Source organism: Pleurodeles waltl, chromosome 7, assembly GCF_031143425.1.
Source record: "Pleurodeles waltl isolate 20211129_DDA chromosome 7, aPleWal1.hap1.20221129, whole genome shotgun sequence".
Classification (NCBI taxonomy): Eukaryota; Metazoa; Chordata; class Amphibia; order Caudata; family Salamandridae; genus Pleurodeles; species Pleurodeles waltl.
Window position 1 is genome coordinate 10,542,146 of NC_090446.1, and position 14,340 is coordinate 10,556,485.

Sequence of the window (14,340 nt, forward strand, 5' to 3'; positions counted from 1 at the left end):
ATATTCTTTGTAAAGAGCCAGGTTTCTACAATAAGAAATTAACCTCAGATCAGTCTGATGTTTAGACCTGCGTTCCCCAAATACGAAGGTGCAGCCTGTGCAACGATAACAGGTGTGTTCATTGGACGTGCCACCTCAGAGGTGGCTTCACAGATGCAGGAGCATGGTGACAGTCTTGTTCTTGGCTTGAACCGCTGGGTGGGTTAGCAGTGTGTCAGGCCTGCTTAACAGGCACTTGCATCAACAGCTCCATTAAGAGGTACTGGGTGTGCTGTACAGCACAATGTTGCTTTAGAGCTTGCCTTCCTTATTTGGTCTGCTACAGGAACCATACTGGAAGACCCCTCACAACAGGGGTCAGCTCTGACTTTGCTACTGATGGCAGTCTATTGCTTCTGGGTGTTACTAATACTGGGAACACAACTGGGATTCTTTTCCTGGGCAGCCTTGCCTCTTGCTGCTTCAGACAAACGCCTTCCCTCTCTAAGGAGACAGTCAGCCTTCTAAGCACTGGACAGCGTCCCAGTTTCTCCACCGATTCACTCAGACTTCAGATGATGTCCCCATATCTCTTGGAGAGTGGCTGTCTCGCTGACACCAGAGCTGGTTACACATTAGTCCTTTGAGTACTCTGTGGTGCACTCCCATCCTTGTTTGAAAAGAAGCTGGAAATAGAACAAAGTGTGATGGTTTGGTTACCACTTTTATACTCATTTTCCAGACAGAGGATGTGGACCCACTATCTAGGATTTTGGGGTGGTCCCTCTTCAAATGTCATTTTCTATCTGTACTCCGGACACAGCCTTTGTGGGAAGTGATGGCTCCCACCGGAGGTAGTAAGAAGACTAGTTACAAGCAGGAGTATTCAAAACAAGGCACAGTTAAGTGTGAGATCATTGTACCTGGCTGTCATCAGCCTCTTTGAAGCAATATTCAGGGGAGGACAAAGGGGAGCCATACCTTGAAATTCCTGGTGTGTGCCATTCTAGATCAGAGGCATACCTAAATGTATTCTACTGGTCCAAACCCTCAGACTTTCACCGTACACAGAAACTGCTTACCTTGCATGTGTTACCTGTTTGCCCAACTTACATGCACTCTACTCAGAATATCAATGCAAGGGTCTGTGCTCACATTAAACTGGAACTTTAAATGGTGGGCCAATAGACCATGCTCATTTCTGACACAGGAAAAGGGTCTGATGAAGATGAATAATTCACAAGTCCCTGGAGGCTGCCACCACAGGTAGATGTGATCAACCCAGGACAAGGTAGTCCCATCTGAGTTATGATGGTGCACATAGTGCACACCTTCAGGTAACTTAACAAGTTGTGGCCCTTGCCATTACCATTAATAGGCCTAGGCCACAGCAAACATGCTAATAAATATGTTAGCGAGGCCAACCAAAAATCAGAGAACCAGTTTCACATGCGGTTGGGTCAATCTGGGCAGGGGAACGAGCCCCTATACCATGGAGGGGACATTCCCATCCCAAAAAGTGCAAAAATAAAGCTTCATAAATAGGTTTCAACAGATTCTGAAAGAACTATATAGGGTTTGAACTGAGCCAAAGGTCTCCTAGAAGAAGGGAAAACACTGATGCTCTGTAAGAACTCCATAACCAAAAAGATTTTGAAAAAAAGGGCTTTGTGAAGAACTTTTAGTTATTATGACAGATATACCTGAATGGGAGAGAACTATAAAACTACTAAGGCCAGGTGCAAAAGATACAGCGACACCACTTTTTGAAATTGAAAGTTTTTATGCAAACAACAAATGCAAAATCTCTTCCATTTCAAACCATGAAAAGCCCTGGTGGGTGGGTCTTTCCCTCTGTGAGAATGTCCACACAATCATGTGGTATTTCTATATGTCCATATTATTACATGATATATGGAGCTGGACTACTAAGCCCAATGAAGGAAGGCTAGGTGGGGAATTTGTATTTCAAGTCTGGAAAACATGTCTGGCTAGCACAGTAACATCACATGTGATCTTTCTGACTTATCAAGAACATTGATGCACCCGTACAGGTGTGGCCACTTTAGAGCAAACAGGATAATCCCTGCTGTGGAAAACATTTAGTGTGATCAGAACAGCTACAAGTAGTGGAAATATATTCATAGATGCAAGGTTTTGGCATTTTCTATAGCAGTAAACAGGTCAAGCTGTGGCAGTTCAGTCCGAGAATCGTTGAGCAGAAGTTTATTGTTTAAGACCAATCATTAGTTTTCTAGGAATGATCGTGAGTGCATCTGCCTTGACACTGTCTAGTCCTGGAAGGTGGACTATTGTTAGTTGGTGATTCATATACACCTCCTAACTCCAAATGATCTTACCCTGTGGAAAATGAACGCTTCATCTGATTCTCACGTGCAGAGATAATACATTGTGACTGTACTGTCTGTACATGTATGCAGTTTCAGCAAATGTTTGTGATACGGGGGAAGTGCCTTGTACCTTCAGGTGCTCCATATGGGTTCCTGAGTTGAATAATGAGGCATCTGTTACTAGTTTTTTTAGATTGGGAGAGACTGAAGAAAAACCACTCCATTGAGAATATTTTTCAAGTAGCACCACCAAGCAAAAAATTTAAATGCTGCTGGGGACAAGGTTAGTTTGTCTTATTAACGGTCTTGAAACTTGTTCCAAAGATTTTCCAGGCTTTGCTATAGTGAACAAATGAAAAGGGCATTTAGCGCAATGGGTTTAACTATGCCATGAAGACCAAAACAGAAGAGAAGACATCTGAGGTAACTTGCGATGGGTCATTCTGTGCAGAGTTTGACAATTCTATTGGATAAAACACTCTTCTCTGTAGGAAACACATTTGCCTGTATTAAACCTGCTTGTCTTTCAGGTGTGCAGAATAGTTCCTATTTGATCGTTGGAACTGAGGTAGATGTGGCCTTGCACCATGCTCGTGCTAATGAGGCGCTAAAGAAGAGATACTGTTGTTCTTAAGTCCTCAAAGGTTTTTTTTTTTAAAGACTGAAAATGCTTCGAGTAGCCAATCATCTAGGCACGTGCAGATGAACATGTAAATGTTTCTCAAATGTGACACTACTATAGCAATACTCTTGAGAAAGCTCTAGAAACTTGTTTGTACTGGTAATGATTGTCATCCACCACAAATCTAAGGAACTTCATGTTTAGGAGCCATTGCAATATGGATATCTGTGTTCTGAAGGTCGATGGTGTACATCCAATCTCCTTGAGGTAACTGCAGTAAAATCTACAATATGGTAGGATGTTTGGAGTGAGAACCTCAATGAATGGCTATTTTGCACAATATTCAACAATCCTGTGTTTGTGATTTTATATGCTCTGGAAGAATTTTTGCAATGTTCCCCCATCCCAGAGTTCACAATGAAACAGGGGAAAGAGAGCGGACATTCCTTTCCGCTGTGCAACCTCATAAAAAAAGAAAACACTTTCAACAGCTGCTGTGCAGCATCGGGGGAAAAAGCAAAGGCACAGCTGCTGTTAGTGTTCAAGCCATTCAGATGGAGCATGCATACGATGTCACAAGTATGCATGCATGTCACCATGCAAGCGTGGGCCTACAGAATGAGGTGGGCGTCATTTTTTTATTTTATTTACCAATCTAATATCATAAACGCCATCTAGATTGGTAACATTTAAAAAAATGAATTTAACATGTGCAAAACTACTTTTCTTGTGGCAGAGTGACTGGCAGAAAATGCAGGTTTTGAGCACTTCCAAAAAAATGCACCCAAAAACTGCACGTAAAAACAAGCATTAGCAAAGCCAATAAGTCTCACCTGCGAGAGTAATTGGCTATGGCAATTATTTTTAGCCATACTGTATACTGTGCAGCACAGCTAAAAATATATTTTTTTAAATGCTATCATTGCTGATATACTTTTTAGTAGGAGGGGCTGGGGAAGCAAGTCAACAACAGAGGGAAAGTGGAAGGCGCTGACTAGACAAGCAGACAAGTGAAGGCGGTCAGAATGAGCTAGGGAAGCAAGCTGACAGCAGGGGTGGACATAAGGGGCTGGAGAAGCACGCTGACAATGGAGGGCGGCTGGCAGGTGTGGGACAACACAAGGACAACAGAGCAGACAGTGGGAAGGGCTGTGGAAGCAATCAGCCAATGGAGGGTGCATGTGCAGGGCTGTGGAAGCATATGGACAACAGAGGATGGTGGGGAAGCAAGAATGGGAAAGGAAAGTGGGTGAGCGAGAGCTGACAATACACACACGTCGAGTGCAGAAGAAAAAGTAGAGCCTGAAAAATGAGAGTGGAAGGACACAAGTAATGCACGCATGCTCCAGGGGAGGGCCAAACAGAAGAAGAGGAAGGAAAGTCAATGGAAGCTGATAAATCAGAAGCAAGCAAAGGAGAGTGACAATGCAGTAAGTAATGGGTGGTCTCCAAGCCACTGATAATATGTCTTGCAACAACCACCGTATGCGCTGTCTTAGGCAAGATTTAAAATATGTAAATGCCAAAGAGGAGTGTGGGAGCAACGGAGCTGTGGGTGAGGAAGCAGCACAAAAAGTTAGTGTGGGCAATGGAATAAATATAATGCTTGGGGTGTGGGGGATAATTATACACAAGGGAGACAGCTACACATAGCACAATGGAGAGGTTTTTTTTTTGGGGGGGGAGGGGAGAAGCATACTAGAGAGAAAACAGAACATGAAGGAGAGGGTAACAAGGAGCACGGAGTGGGTATTTGGCCAGGGAGAAGCAGGTGAGGGAGAGAGCCAGCAACCACATGCACTGTCATGGAGTGCCTGAAGAAAAAAGAAGTTCCATTAATGTTTGTAGTGGAAGGGTACAAGCCATCCAATCAAATGAATGGTAAAATAGCTGTGCTCCAGAGAGAGAATGAACACAATACAGACAAGAAAAGACGTTGAATAAAAAGCTACTAAATAAGACTGATACCAAAAGCAACAAGTGGTAAGCAATGGGTGGGGCCAAAGGCTGGCGTACGTTTTTGATGTAGTACACAATAGGCTTTTAAAAATGAGGTCCTTAAATGTGAGCAGTGGAAGGGCACAAGTTAGCCAATCAAGATCATGGTGAAAGGAGGCTATGCCCGATATGATCACAGGGGAGAGAAAAATAGAAGAGAAAGACAAGCTGCTGAAAAATAAGCATGCAAATAAGTGCGACAAAACAGCGAACCAATGTCCAGCAATGGGAGGGGCCTCTAAACCCACTATACTTTTTTGGTATTGTACGCAAGATGCAAGATCCAAAGAAAAAAATGCAGCAAATGCTGTTGAGTCGTCTTTCAGTACCAGGGAAGGTAGAATGAGTATGAAAAACTGTGTGCCATGGATATTGCTTAGTAGTCCCATGCAACGACAGTGGAAGCAACGTAACATTGTCATTCATCCCATCAATAGTCTGAGAAAGAGAGGAAAATGAAAACATGGCTGTAATTCGGAAGGGGCTGTGAATGATGGGTGGCACCTGCAGGTGGACGCACTTAAAAGGTTAAGAGAACGCTTTTCAACAAGGACATGCCCCATAAGGTTTGTGAGAACTATCTGCTCAAAGACAAACATAGCTTGGTGGCGACCCATCATTGCCTGTCAGTGGGGTACCCGTTACAGCCCCTCATGTGTGTGAAAATGAACGATAGGACCCCTTAGTGACAATTAGGCTTTAACAAAACAATGGTCTCCATTTGCTGTTAAAATGAGAAAAGGCAATGAAGACTGCCAAGACTTAGGCCCTCATTACGACCATGGCGGTTGGCGATATAGTGGTAGTACTGCCAACAGGGCGGTGGTACTAACCGCCACATTATGGCATCAGCGGTTTGGCTGAAGCCAAACTGCCAATGTACCACTCCTACCGACATGGCGTTAACAGCCAACGGGCTGGAGGTATACATCTCCAGACCAGCGGCGGCCATTGTACCGCCGGAGGAATTATGACCCTGCCTACCGCCGGCGGAATTACGACCCTGCCTACCACCACGGTTTTTGTGGATTTTTTACCGCCATGAAAACCACGGCGGTAGGCACTATCAGTGACAGGGAATTCCTTCCCTGTCACAGATAGGGATCTCCCCCTGTCCCCTTTCACTGCTCCCCCCACCCTATACCTCACCAAAGCCCTCCCCACATTCACGCACCTCCTTCACACACACGCATACATCCCCACATGCATCCATCCACACACATCAGCACACTGTCATACAAACATGCAGACACGCATTCACAATATACACGCACTCATACCTCCATACAGGCCCACACATACAAACATACACACACACAACACCCCCCACCCCATCACCTCTCGCAGCACCCACTTACCTGTGTCCAGGGGGTCCTCCAGCAGGAGACGGGACAGGGCGCTGCGGCCACCAGCAGCGCCCGCCAGCAGAACACCGCCAGGCCGTATTATTTGCCATGATACGGCTGGTGGCGGTCTACTGGTGTGTCGGTGTTGGTGGCAGCAGCGCCACCTTACTGCCATCCGCCGGCATGGCCACAGACAGAATTCTGCCATCTTTCTGACGGATATCCGTCTGTGGTCATAATACGGCGGTCGGGTGGTAGCCGCGGCCGATGCCGCAGTGGTAGGCGGTCATTACCGCCAATGTCATGATACAGGCCTTAGTACCATCACTACTGTCCAATACACGTGGAACATTAATTCTGGTAACTAGTGACGAGAAGGAGATACTGTAAATAAAATATGTGGAATGGTCAATTGGCATTATCTCTACAGTTGTAGGGAGGTTTCAAAATAGATTCATATCAGATAAACTAAGGAAAAATTGAGATTTTGAAGCGTTGCCCAATATGATTAATGGCACTACTACGTAATTATTTCCAATTGGGTTGTTTACTACAATCAAGATCTATTCTTACTCACGTGTGGTTCCGGAAGGGCACTTGGTTCCCTGTGGTTGGGAGTAGTCAAGCGTTTCCACATCACATTCTTCTTTAAGACTGGCTGAATCAGTTGGTGCAGTGTCTAAAGATTTTTAAAACAAATTATCAAATTGTGAACAATTAGCTTGGCAGAGACATTTGGTCAGTTTTCCCTTCTGTCAAAATACAGTCATACCTTCTGAAAAGCGAAACAAATATTTTAAATATTTTTCAGTGTTTGGGCAACACATTTTAGGGATGATAAGTATGGAGTTGGGTAAATTGCAAATGGGTTTTTGTTTTAGCTTCAGGTGTCTGCATTAAGTCAGATCGCGTCCAGGGAAGACCTGGCCTGGCAGTTCAGGCTGGACTGTTCCCATGGGGAACAAGGTCAAGACTGATTTGCATATTGCTGGGTCCATACTGGGGTGACATGGTGAGCAAAAGAAGTGATTGATTAAACCCCTTCCATAGACTAAAGCTAAACACTAAACAAAAAAGTTATCCAGAGACTGAAAAAAAAAATTGGTGCAAAATCAGTACTCTTGAAGACCCCACCACACTGAAAGTGACAGACCCATGTATACAGATGTAACCTCACTACAGTCGGACATGTGCTGGAATGCCATAGCACATACCAACCAGACACAAGTGCTAGGCGCATTGAAACTGCATCTACACACTGCAATCCACATCTCATACTCAATTTAAGGTCCACAGACATGAATACCTAATTATTCTCCAAATGCAAGCATTATCCATCAAACACAGAATACCTACAATCTAGTGACAGCACACTTGCGGCTTCCAGGACCACTCTTAAAATCCTGTACTCAATTAGGGCTGTGAGTTATGTGAACTATCTTCATGTAATGCTCTATCCCCTGAAGCAGTTGTTTAAAGTTAAATAGGCAACTCATTACTTGCTATAGACTTTCACTCGCCTTGCTGAAAAATAGGAAGATACTTTTTCTCATGAAGAAGCCTCATCTTAACACAGAACCTTTCCAGTGAGACATTTGCCCTTCATAAGCCATATTCTTGAAAGAACAGCACCAAACACCACCTCGTACAGGGGACTGTTAAGAGTCTCAGTTACGCTTTTTGAATCAAAGACTAGAGAAATGATTTACCTATATTTTCTCCTAGACGCTTTGAAGTGTTTTACAACATACACAGCAAGGTATTTTCAGCAACCTATACTCCTTGATGGGCTCTGAAATGTCAGTACTAAAATGGTTCCTCTCATGTCCCTGTTCGAATCAACATATTGTGCAGATGGAGGCAATCAGGTTTCATCTCAGCCCATGACCTGCGACTTCCACCTCCTTGGCGCTCTGTAGTCCGGCTTGCTAGACTCAGAGCTATCTATCACCTGGCAACTATTTTAAGACAGACAGTCTTATAAGCTAATGATATGTACCTGCAAAATGCGATATGTACCTGCAAAACTGGTTCAAGTGGATCTAAACACGGTTGTCCACAGTCCAAATGAGGATAACCAGCACCAACTCGGATCTTTGCTCCTTGATGGTTGTGCCGTAGAATCCAAAGCCCAATGAAGGCTAGATGAATATCACCAGATGATTTTCTACATCTCTTGCACACTGTGCCTAAACAAGTCATAGGGCTTTTACACCAAAACCCTACTATCCTGTAAAGACCATGTGAACAATAAATAGCTGGTATCCTCGTAACACTTAAGCCTTCTGTGTAATAGCAAGCCACCCCTTTGTGATGCAAACTGTTGTAGCTTTGTTTGGAGACTGATCTCATCTCACACTGATGGTAATCATGTGGCAAATCCTTCTAGACAACAGACCATTCTGCAAGGGCAGTGTACTCGTTTGGCACAAACTTTGGTTCAGGAGAGATATCCTGGATTCCTTAAATTCCCTGTGACTGCTTTGTTTTGGCAGAATCTATATCCTAATAGGTTTGGTATCTCCATTTTCTCAAAACTATTGCACGGAACAGAAGAAGCCCAGTGGGATATAGAAGTCCTAGTTCCAGGAAAGTTAGTGGTGAGTGCCCTCTTGGTCACAAGGAGCAGAGGTTAAGGAGGCTATTCCATCTGGTCTCTCCCTGGTGCTTTTGTCCACTCTGTTGGGCATGGATGTTTATGCGCTAATTAGAGGAGATCAGTTGGACACTCCCTAAACAGCCCCCACAGCTCTCTGATGGTAATCATGCTCTTAGAAGCTCTCCTTGGAAGGCAAAATGCCCATCAAAAACAGAGCATAAGAACCGCTCTGGTTTTCCTGGACGGGCAGCTCAGGAGAGAGTCCAGCTCAAGAAATTGTCAGTTCCTCACACCATTTCTGGTTCACCGCAAATTGTGCAAATCAGTGTCCGTGTATTCAACTGAATATTCAGTTATGTAAGAAGCGGGGGGGGTACTGATCTTACCAGATTTCTATTTTTTTTTTTACTATCAATCTGCCTTTAGAAATTATGATTCTCGTTTATGAACTGATCAATGGTAAAACAGTCAGGGCTTCAGTTCTCCTTCTTCAAAACTCAGAAATGTCCTAAAAAACACTACATATAACATTTTAAAAGAAATGATCTTGGGGAAAATGGTTTAAACTACAAGATATTAGATTGCCACCCATTATTCATTGCACAATTGTTTGTGGTTGCGTGTGCCAGAACATCTAATTAAGCTTTGGAAAATACAGGGGTTTACAACACTATTAGATTTTAGAATCAACATTAAATGGAAGCTGAAGCTACGGCTAGCATTCAAGTATAACGAGAGTGCGGCTGATCCATGGCTTACTTTTGCCCAAATCTCCAGTTGTTTTATGGATTATACCCCTGATGTAGCAGATTTTACTTTTCACCCCCTAAAATTATTATTTAAAAACAATTTGCTAGGGCTTGGTAGTTGGTATAAGGTGCTAAACCAGAGTATTCAGGAGAAAAGAACCTCAAAATGCCTTTACAAAATAACATCTGTAACAGGGTGTTTTATTTATCAGAATTAGTGATTAGATGCTTCTTCCCTTGGGTACAAACTGTTCAGAGCAGAAAACTTTAAAAGAACGCAATTCTTCTAGCTGAATATGGATGTTCTATGACACCCACCCATTTCTACATAAAATGTTTTCCGGTGTTCCTACTAAATGTTTTATACGTAATACATGAGTGGAAGGCGATTGGTCACCTATATTTCTTAGTTGTCCAGTTTTGGAACCTTTTTGGGGCCAGATGTTTTGGTTTATAAGCCAACAGCTCAGAAAAAAAAGGTGATAACAGGTTCATAATTAGCCCTTTTTGGTCTATTGGGTAAGAAGGTGGCATTTTTGAGAAATTAATCAATTAAATGTGTTCAAATGAATTGAAGCGTATTTCATGTTTGAACTGTGTACTAAAATATAGGAGCTACCAACTAACCCTGACTTCACATCAGGCTGAGGTTAGAGAACATGAAAATACTGTACACTCTGTGTCATGTAAAAGATCACTATTTTCCAACCTGTGCTGGACATATCATGGCTTCCCCTTTCATTTGTGACTGGGCTATCCTTTAAATGTTCGCTGGCAATTCTTGTCTTCCTGAATGATGTATTGGAATCACCAGTCGAATTTCCTAAATAAGGATAAAAAATTCATTAAGTATCTCGTTCAGATAGAAATATTTGCATTTGTAAATCTAATTTATTTAATATACCTATACAGTAAAGGCCCAATATACAAAAAAACAGCAACTTATAAATTACCTAGCCTGGCACCCAAAGAAATCATAGAAATCTATGCATAAATTAAACAAAGCTTACAAATTGCTATATATGACAGAAGAAAAACTAAGATGTGTGATGTACAGGAAGAACGGAGCAAATAGTCGTTTGCAGCCAGTAGCTAATAACGTGCAATAAGAAAGAAAGTAACATTTCTAGAAGCTTAAAGAGCAAGAGGCAAGAAGAGTAGGGAGCTGAGAGACATCCACAGTATGGTCATCTACTGACAGTGATCCCAGGGCAAGAAAGCAAAGGGTCATTGACAGCGGTTGTATGTGCTGCAGGAAGATGGATTGTGCTCTTGAGTTCAACTGTCCCAAATAAGAAGGCACAGCCCCTTGAAAGAAGTACCTCAGTGCTTCCTGCATTTTAACTTTGGCAAACTGCTGAGGTAGGGTAGGCCTAAAGTTTGAAGAGGGGATATGCCGTTAATCACAAGGTAGAGAGGTGTGTGTGTGTGTGTGTGTATACACATCTCATGGTATTTATGAGCAAGTCTAACATCATGGTATTTATGAGCAAGTCTAGCATCAGTGTATATGTGGAATATTACCTCCTTTCGCTTATGTGGGCTAATGAATATTGCGTTTCACACTAACCTCTGTAAGTGTTCACATCATGATTCAACTTAATATCCTCCACTTCCAAGTTACACAACTCTTCATGACCCTTAGGTGTCCGTGACAATAGAGAGCTGGCCATCATAGGACCTGCTGTAGAAAGAAAAAAATACACTAGTACTCAACTGACAGGTCCCCGTAAAATGTCAAAATGCAAGAGGTGTAATCAGGGAGGAAGGTGAATATTCATAGAAGCTCTAAAATGAGAATTTAAGATGGACTCCACTGTGCTTACCAGTAATGGACAACAAGCATTTGCAATGCAATAGGTCTCCCATTTGCTTGAGTTAGAGCTTTTAGCGTTATAAATGCATAACTGGACTTTTCCTGCCACATAAATTAGACAATCTCGCTGCATAATTTGGTACTCCGTCACATAATCAAGTGGCCCTGCATATAACTAAAGCACTTCCATTTACCTTCTTCCTCTATCTGCAGCAAAAAAAAAATGAAAATATTGCCATTATGTATTTTTTTTTTTAAGATTATTTTGTCGCCACCCCCCTCCAACTAGTGCAGGGACCCAGACATGACTTAGGCAGAAAGAGCATGTTGTGCTGACTGTTTTTATGGTGGTTACGTTTTCCTAGAACCACCACAAGGTTAGTAATGGGCAAAAATATTTTGTAAAAGGAATGCCCCGTAAAGCATAACGGGCTGAGTTTTCGGGAGCAGCGAATATTGTAGTATCATGACTGTAATGCTCTGAACAGCCCCTTGAGGGCACCACAATAAAAACAGCATTTGTAAGAAACATGGTCACGCAACCATATAGTCAGGCGAGAGCAAACCCACATGAAAACAGAATATGGCAGAATGTAATGCAGTGTAACCATATATTTAGGCCTTAGAGGAAGTTGTGAATTACACATTTTCAGGCCTACTAAAATAATGTTACAAGCAAGGCCCTTAAAACACTAACTATCACCAGCTGTAAAAGAAAAGTTTCAGTCAAGAGAGAACTTAAAGAGACACTGAAAGTTGGGAAGGGTTATTATTTTGGCATGGCAGACATGTGTTTTCACTTAGGGCTTGTGTGGAGCTTGTGATGGCCAATTGTAGTTGTGACTTACATATACTGCATGTAGGTTCTGCAGGCAAGGCACAAAGGATGTTCGCCATGTAGTGTCTTCACGATGGGCGTGCGATGGCAGACAGGTTAAATTTTTGTTTGGGGCCCTTAGGGTGGCATAAGATATGCTGCAACCCTTAGGGACCTAAAATACCCATTCCCTATGTACCAGAGATACAATTTACTAAGGCTTACATGGTGCTGAAGTTTTGTGCCAATTGTGAAACAATCAAAGGTACCTTGTTTTAAAAGGGAAGAGCACTGGCACCGAGGTCTGATTAGCCGGCCTCAGTGCACTGTCAGAGTCAAGAACCAGCGTCTAGTAGTTCTAAAGGGGCCAAAAGTGGGGAGAACATCTGCAAAGAAGTCCAGTTTCCTACAGACTCGATCATCGAATGAATGAAAGGAAAGGTGATCGCAAAACATCTGTGGAAAAGTATGACTGAGTATTTAAACCACCAGCAAATCAAAACTTTGATTCCTCATGTGAACACATGGAGATAGTATCTTTGTTCTCCCTTGCCTAAAGACGTGAAAGAGTTAAGACAACAGACAGGTCTCTACATGCACTAAGGCAATAAAGGTTACTTCATGAAAAAAAATTCCTATCAAACCTAAAACAGGAAGGAACTAAAAACCTCACCTGGGTGCAATAAAAGAGACATCTAAGGAAAAATAGATCATTGAAGAGTATTAGAAGAGATATTTTGAGAGACACCCGGCGAATCCCTTCATTAACTTCAGACTGAGAAGATGGCCATATGCAACATCTTGTACTGTTCATGATTTCACAAGATCCTACATCCAAGTGATGGTAGATTCTGGTGCTACCGGAAATTTAGCTGATTAAAAAATAGCTAAGGACTTACCACTCCGATTACTCAAGAAATCCGCTCCTGTGGCTGTATTTGCTGCTGATGGAAAAGCACTGACTTCAAGAGTCATTACAGCCCATACTAAAGACGTACTTTTATGCTACGTAGGAACCATGAGTTCACATGAGGAATAGATTCCATTGAATGTTATAGACGCTCCTAAACATGGCTTTATCCTTAGATTGCCATGGTTAGTGAAGCATTACCCCATTATACATTGGCATGATCGTACTGTAGAATTTCCTTCTATCTATTGTCGAGGTTATTGGTTGAACCGTACACAGACCCACAATGGGGGAAGGAGGCCCTTTGCCCATAAACTTTCTTATATCTGCTCATATGGTAGCCACAGCAGGATAAAAAGACATACAACTTCCTGAACAGTATGAGCAATTTACAGTGGTTTTCGATGGACTACAAGGCAAAGCTTTACCTCCTCATAAACAATATAAATGTCAAACAGAATACTAGGGAATGATGTTCCCAAGTATAGGAGTTAAGTTCTTACAGAGGTCGATAACTGTCATCTTAGAGCCTAATTGCTCAAATACCTGGCCAATGAGCTCATCCGACCATATAAGTCCCTGCAGCTTCACCACACTGTTTTTTGTACCCAACGGTAACGGAGAGTTATGGGTCTGTATTGACTATTGCACCTGTAATAAAATAATCATAAAAAAACACATACCCTTTTTCGTCCTATATTACTAGCTCAAGAGGAGGCCAAATATACACAAAGTTAAACATAAGAGGGGTACATAAGGGAGACAAGTGGAAGACAGTCTTCTAGACATGTTATATTCTGTTTGAATATCTGGAAATGCCATTTGGGTTGTGCAACGTCCCGCAGCATTCCAATATTTCATTAATAATTTTTTAAGAGACTTCTTAGATCTTCTTTATTGTAGTGCATATCAACGCCATTTTGATATATTACCCAAATCGATATATATATATATATATATATATACACACACCCAGCATTTAGCTGCTCTGGCGGTGCCCTGAGAAAGCACTCTTTTTATCGTAAATTAACAAAATGTGAATTCCATGTACTAGAGGTTGAGTTTTAGGAGTCAATCTCTCTCCCTCTGGTATGGCAGAACAAAATGTACAGGCAGTTCAGATTACCCAACCCCAAATCCATTTGCAATGTGT

General features: G+C 42.3%; 1 protein-coding gene across 2 annotated transcripts in view; it reads right to left on the reverse strand.

The window, feature by feature from the left end:
- The window catches only part of LOC138303546 (zinc finger protein 674-like), a 52,646-nt gene that overhangs the window by 32,546 nt on the left and 5,760 nt on the right, over nucleotides 1-14,340 (reverse strand). For both annotated transcript variants that reach the window (XM_069242788.1, XM_069242787.1), the window contains exons 5-7: nucleotides 11,215-11,328; nucleotides 10,354-10,467; nucleotides 6,874-6,975 (exon numbers count right to left, since the gene is read on the reverse strand). In XM_069242788.1, coding sequence (XP_069098889.1) covers nucleotides 6,874-6,975; nucleotides 10,354-10,467; nucleotides 11,215-11,328 — 330 coding nt within the window. The remainder of the gene's footprint in view (nucleotides 1-6,873; nucleotides 6,976-10,353; nucleotides 10,468-11,214; nucleotides 11,329-14,340) is intronic.